This window comes from Poecilia reticulata, linkage group LG16 (assembly GCF_000633615.1).
Source record: "Poecilia reticulata strain Guanapo linkage group LG16, Guppy_female_1.0+MT, whole genome shotgun sequence".
In the NCBI taxonomy this organism is placed as follows: Eukaryota; Metazoa; Chordata; class Actinopteri; order Cyprinodontiformes; family Poeciliidae; genus Poecilia; species Poecilia reticulata.
The window spans coordinates 29,473,825-29,489,389 of record NC_024346.1 but is presented as its reverse complement, the minus strand read 5'-3'; the positions used below and the strand labels follow the sequence as shown (position 1 = coordinate 29,489,389).

The following is a 15,565-nucleotide window of genomic DNA, read 5'->3' as shown; positions in this document are numbered from 1 at the left end:
GTTTTTATTCAATAGCTTCCAGGTCATGTGACCTGTTGATTCAAAATCTGTGTGAAATTGTTCTACCAGTCTGAATATATGAGGCACAGTCATTTGTTTTCCATTTTAATGCTTTATTTTTTTAGCAATTGTCTTTGTCAAAATTTAGTATGTTTTTGCATAGCTTCCAAGACATATTGATTCAAAACCACTATGAAATTGCATTACAAATCATTACAGATGAGGCACCCTCATTATTTCCCCAATTTAGATATTTTTTCGTTTTTTTCATAATTTAAAATTAAAAAATATGCTTGGTGTTTAATAGCTTAAATTTCATGTGACCCACTGATAAGGAATTAAAAGGGTTAAATGGAATATAGGGGTGTGCACCACCTAGTCTAGTAGAATAATTTGACATTTATTTTGAGTTAATTGGTCACATGACCCATAAGTTATTAAGAAAATTCAATCAATCATCTTCCCTTTGTCCGCAGTCGGGTTGCGGGGTCAATAGAGGCCCAGACTTCCCTCTCCCCAGGAACTTCTTCCAGCTCCTCCGGGGGAACCCCAAGGCGTTCCTAGGCCAGCCGAGAGACATAGTCCCTCCAGCGTGTCCTGGGTCTTCCTGTGGCCCTCCCCCTGGTAGGATGTGCCCAAAATACCTCACTAGAGAGGCGCCAAAGAGATATTCTAATCTGATGCCTGACCCACCTCAGCTGGCTCCTCTCAAAGTGAAAAATCAGCGGCTCTACTCTGAGTCCCTCCTGGATGACTGAGCTTCTCATCCTATCACTAAGGGAGAGCCCAGACACCTTTTGGAAAAAACAAATTTTTTCCGCTTGTGTTTGTGATTTTGGTCTTTCAGTCAAGACCCTTAAACCTATGCCATAGATGAAGGCAGGGACGTAGATTGACTGGCAAATAGAGACCTTTGCTTTTTGCATGATGAAGCATGATGTTCCATTTGGATGATATGTATGGATTGTGAAATTTGATAATCTTTTGGCATTAAAGCTTGTATGTAACCAAATCTCATTATTTCTCAAGGTCATTTACAATGAGTGGTTCTGGTCGGGTCCTGAAACTGGTTAACGAACATGGGTGGTGAACAGAGACAGAAATGAATGAACTCCACAATGAACAAGATGCTAAGATGCTTAAACTCCTCCACTTGGTTCAGGACAATCTTCCGTGACCCAAATAAGGTACTCTACCCTTTTCGAGCTCAAGACCATGGACTTGGATCTGGAGGTACTGATCCTCCTCCTGGCCGCTTCACACTCGGCTGCCTACTGCTCCAGTAAAGCTGTAGATCACGACCTGATGAAGCCAGTAGGGCCACATCATCTGCCAAAAGCAGAGGCGTGATCCCAAGGCCGCCAAAATAGATCCCTTTAAAATCCTGGTTGTGCAGCATGTGGCCTCGGACAGAAAACTCCCAATCAAAAAATCTAATCAAAATTTATTTATATTTTATCTTTCCACAACAAGGCATTTCAAAGAGCTTTACACCATAAAAATACAAAAATAAAAAGTCATAGAAACAGCCAACAACTGAAACATTACATTTTCTCACTGCATATCAGATTGTTAATTAATGTTCCATTAATTAACGCATGGCTCACATCTCGAGTCATGTGATGAGATGAGACTATTTCTAGTTAGAACCTCTCAACCTCACACACCAGCTCAGGCTCCCACCAGAGAAGTGACTTTCAATGCCCTGTGATAAAACGTCCATCAGATGGCCAAGGTCCCACCCCTCAGCCTTCTTAACATCTCACATTGCACCCAGCCCTTCTGGCGCCTCCCACAGGTGGTGAGCCCATGGGAAGGTGAACCCCCTTTGGGCTGAGCCTGGCCAGACTCCATGTGTTTTGGCAAGCACCAGGTGCTTGTCACGGAGTCCCTACTCAAGGCCCGGCTCCAGGGTGGTGCCCTGGTGACCTGCATCCAGGTGAGGGGACACTGTATCCATAAGTGCTCTTCATAAAGGGTCTTTGGGCTGCTCTTTGTCTGGTTCATCACCTAGGACCTCTAGCATTGGGTGACCCTACAAGGGGTATGAAGCCCCTGGCAGCATAACTCCTAGAGTCACTTCCACACTCAAACCCTTTCATCATGATAAGGTGGCATCCTATGGAGAGGTAAAGAGAAAATAGGAAATATATTTTTAAATATAAAATTGCCTAAAAAATAATAAAATGGGTCAAAATGAATTAAAAACACCTCATCTCTCCAGTCTACTTAAACAATTTTACACTGATTTCAAGTAATTGGGTCACAGTTTGGCGAGAACTCCTGCTCGCGTTCTCACTAAAACCAGGAATATAGAGCACATAACACCAGTTTTAAAGTCTCTACACTGGCTCCCTGTAACTCAGACAATAGACTTTAAAATACTGTTGTTGGTTTATAAATCACTGAACGGTTTAGCACCACAATACATTAAAGATCTGCTGTTGTATCAACCTTCCAGACCCCTCAAGTCTTCTGGTTCTGCTCTGCATCCAGAACAAAACAATGAGAAGCAGCATTCAGTTTCCATGCGCCACAAATTTGGAACAAACTTCCAGAAAATTGTAAAACAGCTGGAAACACTGAGATTCTATAAACCTCAACTAAAAACCCACCTGTTCAGAGTGCATTTGAAACGTAATCAATTACGAATTTAATGATAGCTCTTGACTTAATGTAATGTAATGTAAAAAATTTCTAAAAGATGGAAAATGGCTAAAAATGGAAAACAAAAGTTTGTGCCTCATCTACAGAGACTAGTACAATTTGAAAGTGATTTTTAGTCAACAGGTCACATGACCTGGAAGCTATTGAAGAAAAGCCCTCAATTTTGACCAAAAAATCCTAAAAAATGGAAAATGGCTGAAAATGGAAAACAAAAGTTTGTGCCTCATCTATAGAGTCTGGTAGAACAATTTCTCATAGATTTTGCATTATTAGGTCACATGACCCGGATGCTATTGAATAAAAACCCTCAATTTTGACAAAAAAAATCCTAAAAAATGGAAAATGGAAAACAAAAGTTTGTGCCTCATCTATTGAGACTAGTATAATTATTTGAAAGTGATGTTTAGTCAACAGGTCACGTGACCTGGAAGCTATTGAAGAAAAGCCCTCAATTTTGACCAAAAAAAATCCTAAAAAATGGAAAACAAAAGTTTGTGCCTCATCTATAGAGTCTGGTAGAACAATTTCTCAAAGATTTTGCATTATTAGGTTACATGACCTAATAATGTCATGTGACCTAATAGCTATTGAATAAACACCCTCAATTTTGACAAAAAATCTTCAAAAATGGAAAATGGCTGAAAATGGAAAACAAAAGTTTGTGCCTCATCTATAGGGACTGCTAGAACAATTTCACGCAGATTTTGAATGAATAGGTCACATGACCTGGAAGCTATTGAATAAAAACCCTCAATTTTGACCAGAAAAATCCTAAAAAATGACTAAAAATGGAAAAAAAAGTTGCCTCATCTATGGAGACTAGTATAATTATTTGAAAGTGATTTTGAGTCAATAGGTCACATGACCTGGAAGCTATTGAAGAGAACATCATATTATTTAATATTAAAATAATTGAAAATATTGTATGACTTTAAAATGTAATAGATGATATTGAGTCTCATGAAAAAGCATGAAATAGCACTCACAATTAGTTAGTTGGTTACAATTCAAGGCATTTATTAACATTTCTTTGACAGGAAGGTTTGGTTTGGTAATTTGTTGACAGTCCCAAGTGAACCTTTGGGCGCTGCGGCCGGGAGCGGTGGAGAACCGCCGGCCGACATTAGCGTTTATAAATCGGATCAATCTTTGGCTAAACGCCATTACTCCCCGGAGCTCGAATATCGAATATCCAACTTGAAACTAACTTCACTGCGGTGCAGTTGTTTGAGAATTTGGAGTGAGGTTACCGTCAATGCTTCCCTGGAGGAGTGCACCATCAGTGTTGGCAGCTGGAATGCCTTTGGCTTCATCAGGACACCTCTCTGGAATCTTCTGGTGGGTTTCATGAGTGGGACTGACTTGACTTTCTGGTGAAGCTCTGTCTCTTTCCAGACTTTGGGAAACATCCAAAGTCTTTGCTGTGAGAATCTTGTCAAATTTGTTGTGTGAATCCAGAGCCTTGCTTGGAGGCTTACGATGGGAATCACTTCTGACTGCAATGCACAGCATGAAGAAAGAAAGGGTAGAGAATGTTTGTGCTGCCTGAATGTACTGCATAGTCCTGTCGCGATAAACGATAAATCAATTAATCGCACGATAAATTAAATTAAATTAAATCGACCTCATTTTAATTATCGCCTTTATCGTCTCTTCTGGCCTTTTTTCTTTCTGTTGATGACACTGAATAAAAAAAGGTTCAGCTCCGGTGCTCTCCATTGACCCTCCCTTCCTAATTTCCTTAGTGTAATGTCCAGCGCACACTACACTAGTTGTCGGCCGACTGTCGGCCCATTTCCAAAACCTGAGACCACACATTAGCCGACAGAAATCCTAGGTATAACGGTTCGATCGGGTTCGATTGTGCCGTGTGGCGTCCAACCACATGGGCACAAAATAATGGCTACAAGTCCAGTTAACTAATTTTAAAATCAGGCATTAATCAATACTTTACTAGAATCTACCTGTGACGCATGTGGCTAGAGTCAACGTAAAGTCCTGACTGAATGAAAATCATTGTAACCTACTTATGTCACGTTAACGAAGAACAGCTGAAAACTTACGGGTTTATTAACTGTGGTAGCAATTTGGCTCCAACTCCTCCCCTTGTCATTTCTATATTCTTTGCACGAAATGTTGAATAAACATTAATGTTGATTCCACATATCATCTCCAATGTCCGCTGGACTTAGTGTTGCGCCGTGTCAGCTGTTTGGGATTCCCCTCCGTAATTTCCCCTCAGAAAGCGCAGAGGAGAATCTGCGCCTTCTGATTGGCTACCTGTCACATTCAACAGGTTGCGTTAAGCTCCCAGTCGGGGGAAACGATTTAGATCGGAGCGGCCACAAAGATCTACCATAACACACTCCACACTGTAGTATGATCGGTTACGAAATCACCAGCGACAATCTTAGATCGGCCATCAATCTAAGATTATCTTAAGGGGAAAATAGGGACAAAAAATCGTGTAGTGTGAACTATTGCATTAGGTAGTCGGATGTGCCCATCTTCTCTATTTAAATATAGTGGTTACTGAAGGGCAATATAGTATACAGACTTCATAATCTGCACTCTTTTGGTTGAATGCAGTATTTATTTCCACTTTGACTTTATGTTGTTTAGTTTTTATTCAAGTATGTTTTTTGTTAGTTGGAGACTAAGAATCCATTTTACTTTTGTTTTTGGTTGTTTTGTTTTAGTTAATCAGTTCCAGTGTTATGTGTTCTTTTGAAAATAAAGTGCATCCATCTATGGCAGGAAATTGCATGCATTATTAGTAATTTCCATTAAATCAGCGTCAAAAGGTCTTGAAACAATATCATCGTTTATCGCAATAATTTTTTAGACAATCGCTCAGCAAAATTTGTTATCGTGACAGGCCTAAATATCTAACAGTCTGAATGTGTAATTTAAGCAGCACAGAGCTTTGTTTTCTGGTCATTGGTCAGTAAAGCTGAATGTACCCCAATACAGGGTCTTGCAAAAGTATTCATATGTTATTAACATTTCTGCATTTTGTGAAATATGTCAGTCTAGTGAAGTTGATCTTACTCTTGCTGTTCTCAGTAACCAGCATAATAAAAATAACCAGCCAGGCAGGAAAGGCCAGAGGGAAACACAGAAACGAGTACAACTTAGCCAGAGGAAATTGCTGGATCCACAGGGTCACTTTATATGGAAGAAGTAAGCAACTTTGAAGAGGTTGAAAATGTCAAGACAAACACTGACACCAAAGATTAAATATTAGTGGTGAATGAGGATATTTTCTCACACGCTAAACAAACTGAACTTGACAACTGGAAAAGGAGGAAGAACGAGAAGAAGAACAAAAAAGGTCATAAATGCATATCAACGAGGTAGGTGTGCACACTCAAGAAAACACAAGCGGGCATAGTACCACATTTTCCGCACTATAAGGCGCACCTAAGAACTTTCAATTTCCTCAAAAGCCGACAGTGCGCCTTATAATCCGGTACGCCTTATATATGGACCTATATAGAGCCACAACAGGTCTAGCAACTACGGTAAGCAGCCGCCGACTTCATTTTCACCCGTAAAAGAAGAAGCTTGCGGTGCATGCTGGGATAGTCGTCAGAACGCTGGTTTGTAATCTATTAATAAAGTTTGACTGACCTATCTACGTACCGACCGTCTAGAATCAGGTCGCCTTCAGGTCATTTAGCACCATGTTCTCCACGAACATGCTGTGCGCGAACAGAGGAGGGTGACCATTGTCCAGCCACGCCTTGGCCCAGTCGCGGAAGGCTCTTCTCGCCAACCGGAGTCGGACTGTTTTGTTGACATTCACTTTAGTGCAGCTCCATCTAGTGGATGCATAACGTAACTCCAGCCTCTACTGTAGCTTCAATTCTATGCACCTTATAATCTGGAGCGCCTTACAGTGCGGAAAATACGGTACCCAAAGCTAGACTGGTTGCAAGAGGCTTTGGAGAAATTAACATTCAAGAATATCCTAAGGATTCACCTATCAATTGATGAACCTAGAGAGCCTTACAGAAAGAGATAACATACGCATTTATGAGATAACATACGCGTGCCTGAGGCAGCAGAACGGGACTCTCCAACAATGAGTGACTTTGTAGTCACTCACCGTTTTTCCGTGAGTGCTCGGCACTGTCCCAGTGCGAGCTGAACATAGCAGGGTTTTCCCCAGTGTATTGTAAGCCTACTTTACTAGCCCCCCAGGCTAGGCGTTTCTTGTTTATGTCTTTAGGAGTATAATAAATTTTTTTTTAAAAGCTTAATTTTTTTCCTTTTTTTTTTTAAAGCCGGATTACAAGCGTCTCTGTTGCTCTGAGCATTTCACTAGCAGAGTAGATCTGTTCCTAAAGGATAGGTTTATAATAGATAGGTTTGTTGTTTAGGAATTTCAAGCCGGCAGCACGCAACCAATAACAGCTGGTGCCTCTGCGTGTTGCCTCACGTGCTTCCGCTGCTTTACGTCAGCGTGGACCGCACATGCCTCATTTCACTCAAACTGGACACAGGCTGACCTGTATGGATATCTACATCAACTTCCTCTGACGAATTATGTTTCTTTGGAGAAATCACAGTAAGAGTTTAAAACCCACGGCGTTAGCTCTGGTTGTACAGCTCAATGTTAACCGCAGGAATAACTTGTAGTTGCACTTTCAGAGATGCGCGTTGAGGGAGTAGTGAGAATGATTTATCTTTGTGAACGAACAATTATGTGTGGCATTTACATCTCAACACTCTGCCCAGTGTGTGGCTCTTGTCTGTCTGTAAAGTTTATGTATGTGATCCGAGTTGGCCGGTGCATTAGTGGTTAACAAACCAGTGCTAATGCAGGTTCAACCCAATGAGGAGTTTCGTGCTCGCCTCACATCACACTGCTTTTATAATATTTTATTATTATTAGTAGCATTATTTTTCCGGTTACACGAAACATCAAACCATATCAAATGCTTTGTCCACTTAGTCAGCCAGACCGCGGAGATCTGAAAATCTCGTCCCATAAACTCCAGCAACCAAAACATTTTCTGTGACTCTTATTAAAAACTCAACAGACACGAAATGGAAGAGCAACTAAACCACATTAGGTGCACATCTCTGCATCATGCCTGGCTGGTCAAAGGCTGAATGAGGCCTGGAGCAGAATTTGATTTAGGGGCCCCTCTTGGTGCTAAAAACATCAGCACATCTAACAGCTTCTGTGGGAGAGGGGGAGTAGTTTAACTGGCCAACCTAAAAAGCAATAGTTTAATTTGTATTTGAGCTCAAACTCACAGAATCAGATGGTAGCTATTGTAACAAAACAATCTATGAATATTGTTCTTTGAACTTTTACAAAGTAAACTTGCCAGCTACTTTAAGTACTGCATCTAAATGTTAGACAATTTAAAACCTTTAAATTTATGTATGTTGAAACCATTAAATCAAATTTAGCAGCATTGATAATCTAAATAAATAAATGTTGTGGCGGTTACAATGTATATATTTCACACCAGAACGTATGCTTTTATTGTGAAGGGGTGAAGATGACGTGTGAAGACACCAACGGTTGTTATACATTCTGTCAGGTTGGATTCTGTTTTGTTTTTGTTTTGGTTTGTTTTTCTTTGTTTTGGGAAGCCTGCTGCTTCTGCTGCTTCCACGTTCCCCCACCAGATGCCGCCTGTGAGCAGACCCCCTGGAGCAGCGAGTGGGAGAACCTGGAGACACACCTGTGGCGCATTAAGAGGACTGAAACTGTGGATATTTAAGAAGCAGCAAGCTGACACGTCGTTGCCTCAGTGTTTGTTTTACCTGGTAATCAAGCGTTCCAGTGAGAGGCTCTCTGAGTAGCTCCTGAAGTAACTCTGTCTGTGTTTGTTCTCCTTGTCAGGTTATGCCTGAGGTTTTCCAGCGGTTCTCTGGAACGAAGTTTATGCTAACTCCTGCGAGCCTCCCCGTCTGCTTCTCCACGACGCCCTTGGTATTACCAAGCGGTGCCTTGGTAATACCAAGGGAGGGAGCTCTTACCTGTCCGTACTCCCACGGCCCCCTTGTTCTCTTCGTCACCTCCGGATTACTGTCTGCTCCAACAAGTAACTCACTCTGCTCTAAAGTAAGCCTCCCTCACATAATCTGTGACTCCTTGTTTATCAGCGCCTTACCTCTACCTCTCATCAACAGTGGCTGATCTGGTGGTTCCAAGCCTGATTCCTGCTCCACGCTCACTCCCTTTCCCCTTCCCCTTTACAATAAACTATATTGTTGTTTTGAAATACGGGTCTCCTGATTGTGTTCTTGCATGTGGGTTCAAAGACTGGAACTAAACATGACAGAACACTCAGGCCAACAGTTAACCCCAGCAGACGCCATTAGGAGAGCTTTGTCCGAACAACAAGAACTTATACAATCACATCATGCCGCTCTGCGTGAGCTGGGATCCCGACAAGCCAAAACTAATCATTGTTTAACTGAATTGTCTAACTTTCTTCAAGGTCCGGCTCAACAGGATCCGAATATGCCGCCCCCATCCTCAGAGGTTCAGAGTGCATCCCCCGCTGCTACATTTTCTGAGGTATGCCCCCCAGCACCGGATAAATTTTCCGGAGAGGTGAAGAAATGTAAAGGATTCATTTTACAATGTGGAATAATATTTAATCACTCACCTCAAAGTTTTCGCCATGACGATGCAAAGATAGCATACATGCTGTCCCTGCTAACCGGACGAGCCCTGGATTGGGCTGAAGCTAAATTTTCCTCTCCCATAAACTTTGGGTGTACTTTCTCTGATTTTTTTAAAGATTTCAAGCAGGTATTTTGTAGAGATACCAACAAAACCTCCGTTTCCCGTGATTTGTGGAATCTCAAGCAGGGACAAAAGACAGTAAAAGACAGTAGTATAAGTTTAACCATCAAATTAGACAACCGCATAAGAGCACGGGTCAAGGAACAAACTCGCCACAGTTTTCTCTTACAGAGTCCACCAACTGTCTCATCTGTACAACCAGTTTCAGCAGCTGCCCCCGAACCAGAACCCATGCAGCTGGGACACACTCACCTGACTCCGGAGGAGAGACGTAAAAGGTTAAACTCCCGCCTGTGTCTCTACTGTGGTGAGTCCGGACACCAACATCCACAACTCAATCTTGTCTTCTTCTTCCATCCATCCATTTTCTTCCGTTTATCCGGGGTCTTCCAGCTACCTTGATAAATAACCACCTGTCTCTTCCCGTCAGCTCTAATTGACTCCGGTTGTGAGCAAAACCTAATCGATGCTTCCTTAGTCAAACAGATGGACATCCAGATCGATCCTCTTCTGGTTCCCCTTCGAGTTGCCGCTCTCAATGGAGAGGCCCTACCGCAAATCACGCAAGACCAAGCCTGTCCGTCTCATCATTTCCGGTAACCACTCTGAGAACATTTCATTCTTTGTCTTTAGTGCAACCAATTCACCCATTGTTCTGGGCTACAACTGGTTAATTGCCCACAACCCGCACATAAACTGGGTTAAAGCACATGTTGAATCTTGGTCCCCCAACTGTCATGCTACCTGTCTTTGTTCCGCAGTCCCCTCGAGTTCCAGGCCTGAGAATTCCAAAAGTGAACCCCCTGATCTCTCCGCAGTTCCCATTGAGTATCATGACCTAGCTTCTGTATTCAGTAAAGATAAGGCCTTGTCACTTCCACCTCATCGCCCATATGATTGCGCCATTGATCTTCTGCCTGGCGCTCCTCTGCCAAACAGCCGTCTATATAACATCTTACGTTCTGAACGCCAAACAATGGAAAGATACACTAACGATTAATTAGCTGCAGGCATTATCCGTTCATCCCCCTCACCTCTTGGCGCAGGTTTTTTCTTTGTAGGGAAAAAAGACGGTTCATTACGACCTTGCATAGATTACAGAGGTTTAAACCAAATCACCATAAAGAATAAATATCCTCTTCCACTCCTCTCATCAGCCTTCGAACCGGTTCAGGGTGCAACGGTGTTCACCAAATTGGATCTTAGAAATGCTTATCATCTCCTTTGCATCCGAGAAGGAGATGAGTGGAAAACTGCCTTCAAGACGCCTATGGGGCATTTTGAATACTTAGTCATGCCCTTTGGTCTTTCGAACGCTCCTGCCTTTTTTCAAGCCCTCGTGAACGATGTTTTAAGAGACTTCATAAATGATTTTGTTTTTGTCTACTTGGATGACATTCTGATTTATTCCAGCTCCCTGAGAGAACACAAGTTGCACATCCGACAAGTTCTCCAAGCGTCTTCACTCCCTTTCCTCTTCCCCTTTACGATAAACTATATTGTTGTTTTGAAATACGGGTCTCCTGATTGTGCTCTTGCATGTGGGTTCAAAGACTGGAACTAAATATGACACATTCCATTTTTGGTTTTTGTTTGAAGACATGGAGAATAAAACAAGACTCAAATTACTTTTTTGTCTTTTTCTGCTGACTTCCACAATGGTGGTCTGTGTTAAAATATCAGCATTTCCATTAGGCCTTGGGGTCTGATGACTTAATTTGGATTAAACAGAAGTGCAAATAACTGATCCATCCATCCATTTTCTTACACCCTTGTCCCTCAGTGAGGTCGGGAGGGGTGCTAGTGCATAAATTATCTCTAGCTAGCGTACTGGGCGAGAGGCGGGGTACACCCTGGACAGGTCGCCAGTCTGTCGCAGGGCAACACAGAGACACACAGGACACACAACGATGCACACGCACACACACACACACACACACACACACGCACACACACACACACACACACCTAGGGGCAATTTGGGCAGGCCAATTAACCTGACAGTCATGTTTTTGGACTGTGGAAGGAAACCGGAGTACCCGGAGAGAACCCACGCATGCACAGGGAGAACATGCAAACTCCATGCAGAAAGACCGGGACGGGAATCGAACCCAGAACCTTCTTGCTGCAAGGTCTACCAACTACGCCACTGTGCAGCCGCAAAAAAATGATATTAATTTTAATTGTATTTTTTGATTTGTAGTTTTAAGGTTAGTTGTGGGTATAAATAGCATTTCACTGGCGATGTTTTCCCGTTACATATAATTATCCAATAATATTTTTACATTTCCTGTCTACTTAACATTTTTTAATATAAAAACACGGTGGACCGCCTCGGCCACCGGGCTTAGCAAGTTTTCGGGGGGAAACTCTGTATAGCCATAAAGTCTGATATGCAAGGATGGAATTCCATACATTTTTTTTTTACCTACACTCCAGGATTGAGTCAGTTAGATTAAACATCCTTCCCTGATTGTTGTATTTATTTCAATCCCTGCCAGTTAACCATACCCTCAAAAGAATTTGAAGAATGGGATAAGATATTGTCAAAATACATTTGGAAAGGGAAAAAAGCCAGAGTCAAATACAAAATCTTACAATTAGAGAACAAAAAAGAGGGTTGCGGGCTTCCTTGTTTATGAGAATATTAATGTGCAGGTCAGTTTGATATGTTTATGCTGTCTGGATTTCACCGTGGGATGGAGTGATGTGGAAGGGGCAACAGTTAAAGCCATAATAGCTGACATAAAACTGCAGAGCAAAATTCATTTGGCAGACGTACCAATATTACAAATTATGATAAATGCCCGGAACGAAGCAATTAGAATCTGTGGTTTGGAAATGCCTCAAAAGTTTTAAGATGATGTGCTTATAATTCAGATTTCACCCCAAATCAACAGGATTATAGATCAAGAAGTGGGTTTCGAAAGGCCTTACTACTTACTATTCTTTTCTCCAAAAGGGGGTTTCCAATGTTTTGAGACCTTGAAACGAAAATACAATTTATGTGCAGACGACTTTTTCAAATATCAACAGGTCAAGAAATTATTTTAATCAGGATCTCCCGGTGTGTTTATGTAAGAGTACATTTACATAATCTTAGATTTGTGAAAACATTTATATTATTAACTAAATCAAAAGCAGGGAATAGAATAATTTACAGCTTGTACAACGCCATCCTGCAGTGTAAGAAGGACACATGTTAAAGTGAAGTGGGAAAAAGAAGGCAATCTGACGATTCCAGAGGAAAACTGGGACCACATCTATAAGATAACAAGATTGAAGGTTTGGCGTGAATTTTGCTGGAAAAGCATTGTAATGTTTTTCATAAACCCAGAGCAAAAAAGATATCATGGAAGGGGGAATATCTGTGATGTGGCATGGGCAGTGCCAAACGTTTACATATTTTCTGGGACTGTCAAGCCATTCGGTAATATTTGTCTCAAATCCATGAACATTTACAGAACATTTTCACATTTGATTTTCCTTTAAACTTTGAATGCATACTTTTATGGAACATACCGGTGGACAATCTGAACTATAATGATCAAAAACTTCTGTACACTTTACTGGTTGGGAGCAAAAAGGCCCTCACAAGAAAATGGCTCAAACAGGAACTTCTAACAACTGAAGACCGGGTTAATGTACTGAAAGAGATTTATGTATTGCAGAGACTGTCTTTTTCTGTCAACGTGCAGAGGGACACTTTCTACAAGATATGGTCAAAGTGGACAGGATAGTCTGTTATGGTGGATTTTTTTGTAAACCTTCCTATCATTCAGATTAATGCTTTCCTTCCCCCCGACCACCCGGAGAAGCGCGGGTACTGTCCCCCACTCGTAGAAAACGTGGGTTAGAGTCCCAGTTAAACAATGTTAACTAAAGTTCTACAGGGTGTAGAGTCCCAGTTGACAGCGTTTCAACTAAAAACCTAGAGGTTAGAGTCCTTGTCAAACGGCGTTTTTGACTAAAGTCCCAGAGGGTTAGAATCCCAGTTAAACTATGTTTAACTGAAGTCCTAAAAGGGGTTTTAATGTTTTTATCTTTTTTAATCTTGATTTTTCAAAATCTCTTTCTTTGTCTCACTGTTTATTCAATGCCACATACTGTTTTTTGTTATTATGTAAAGCACTTTGAAATGCCTTGCTGCTGAAATGTGCTATACAAATAAAATGTGATTGATTGATTGATTCGATTTGAAATGTGATGTCAATGATTGGATTGTATTCCGGCTATCCTGCCACCCCAATTTAAGTTCTGGTGTGCTTTTGTTGTTTTGTTATGTTTCGGGGGTTTTTTTTGTTTTTTTTTAGAAAGTGTGAAAATTAGAATGAAATCAATATAATTATAAAAAAGAAAATGTTTGTGGTGTCTTTTCTTAGGATATAGTCACACACAAAGAGTCCTTTAAACAGACTTACCTCCACTGTTGTTTTCATCATCATGCCACCATGAAACTGTCGGTTTCTGACTGGATTTCTGGCTGCTTCTAGTTTTGGGCTGCTTGTCAGGGCTGCCTAAATCCACTGAGTCATCTGAAACAGACTTTTAGACATTGGATCAAACAAAATGCCGAAACAATGACTGCCCACCACCAAGAAAAACAAAATGCAAAAACTCAGAAGTAGAAAATCTACTAGGCTATTTTTCTAAATGAATCAAATTCTTGCATTTAAAAAGGAAAATATTTTTCTTAATATATTTTTCACAGTATTGAAATTAGGCCTGTCACAATAAATTTTGCTGCTGATTAATTGTCCCAGAAATTATTGTAATAAACGAGAATATTGTCATTTTGAGACTATTGTTAACTAATAGCAAAATAATTATCCAACAATGCAAATACACCCTCTCAGGGGTCAATAAACTTTTGTTACTGTTCTTGCTATCATGACCCATGTATTGGGTTCAGCCCAAGTGGAGGAAAACTGAGTTTTAGCTCCCTGTGTGTTTAGCAGTTACCAAGGAAGTAAGATAGGAGGGAGTAAGTCGAAGTGCCAAAGTGAAGCTTTTTGTCATGCAGTCTCTTTGGTAGAAAGAGAGATGCAATGAAAACAAACAAGCCCTCATTTTATTGTCGAACTCATTTTAATTTATTGTGGAATTCATTGATTTATTGTTTATCACAAGAGACCTAATTGACATGTACCCATTTTTCAACCTGATGATATCAAATGGCTGATATCCCTAGCTTCAACAACTCAATACAAAGACATTTCATATTGAAAAATGTCACTAAATTTCAATGGAAAGACAGACAAAGGAGGCTGCACCAACCAATCCAGTCTCTGAACCAATGCTCTTTCAGTATAAACATAGTGGATTCCTCCATCTGTGTCTTCTGTATGGTGGTTGACACAAGCAAGACAAAATGTGGCAAAATAATTTCAACAATGTTTGGTGGGTTTTTTTCCCCCATTTGAGGTGTGTTCATGATGCTTAGCGCCAAAGTCAAATTTCAAACTGTGGATTTATGTGAGACTAGTGTTTAACCCTTAAATGTCAGTTTCTGAAAAGCTTCCCAGCTGCCATTTTTTTAAGTGCATTACCTCTTGCAGGAACTTCTCAAACTCAGCATCCAGCTCTTCCTTAGTCTGTCTGTAAGACATTGTAATAATGCTCCTCAGTTGTGGACTGAACCTGAAAAAAGAATCCCATGAAGTATAAATTAATAAGCAAAGTCATTTCTTGTAAAATGCTCTGGGTTAATGCTAATATTACTTACATAATATTAAAAAAATATTTAAATGCAATACATTTCTATTTGAATTTCCTGTGTTATTACAAGTATGTGATACATATTTATGTGTACTTCCTATGTTATAACATTTACAAGTATATTATTTTCAGGGCATTATCAATAGAAAATAAATAATGAATAACAATGACAAATAACTGAAGTGCTACACTTACAATAAGCAGCATACGGAGACTCTGATTTTAGTGTGTCACATTTGACAAAGGGGTTATGTCACTGACTTTACAAAACCGAGAGAACGCAAAACATTTTGCAAGGGGATGCAGAAAGAAAAAATTTTTCCCAGGTCCCCTGGAGGGCTCCGTAGTGCAGAGACTAGAGGTGTGCCGATCGATCGGCCACCGATCATAATCGGCCGATTT

At 40.8% G+C, this 15,565-nt stretch overlaps 1 protein-coding gene across 2 annotated transcripts in view; it reads right to left on the bottom strand.

Moving 5' to 3' along the window:
- cep162 (centrosomal protein 162) overlaps positions 1–15,085 on the bottom strand; it is a 41,614-nt gene extending 26,529 nt beyond the window's left edge. For both annotated transcript variants that reach the window (XM_008432864.2, XM_008432865.2), the window contains exons 1-3: positions 14,995–15,085; positions 13,867–13,990; positions 3,918–4,163 (exon numbers count right to left, since the gene is read on the bottom strand). In XM_008432864.2, the coding sequence (XP_008431086.2) occupies positions 3,918–4,163; positions 13,867–13,990; positions 14,995–15,054 (430 nt within the window). In that variant the 5' untranslated portion in view covers positions 15,055–15,085. The remainder of the gene's footprint in view (positions 1–3,917; positions 4,164–13,866; positions 13,991–14,994) is intronic.
- Between the last annotated feature and the right edge of the window lie 480 nt (positions 15,086–15,565).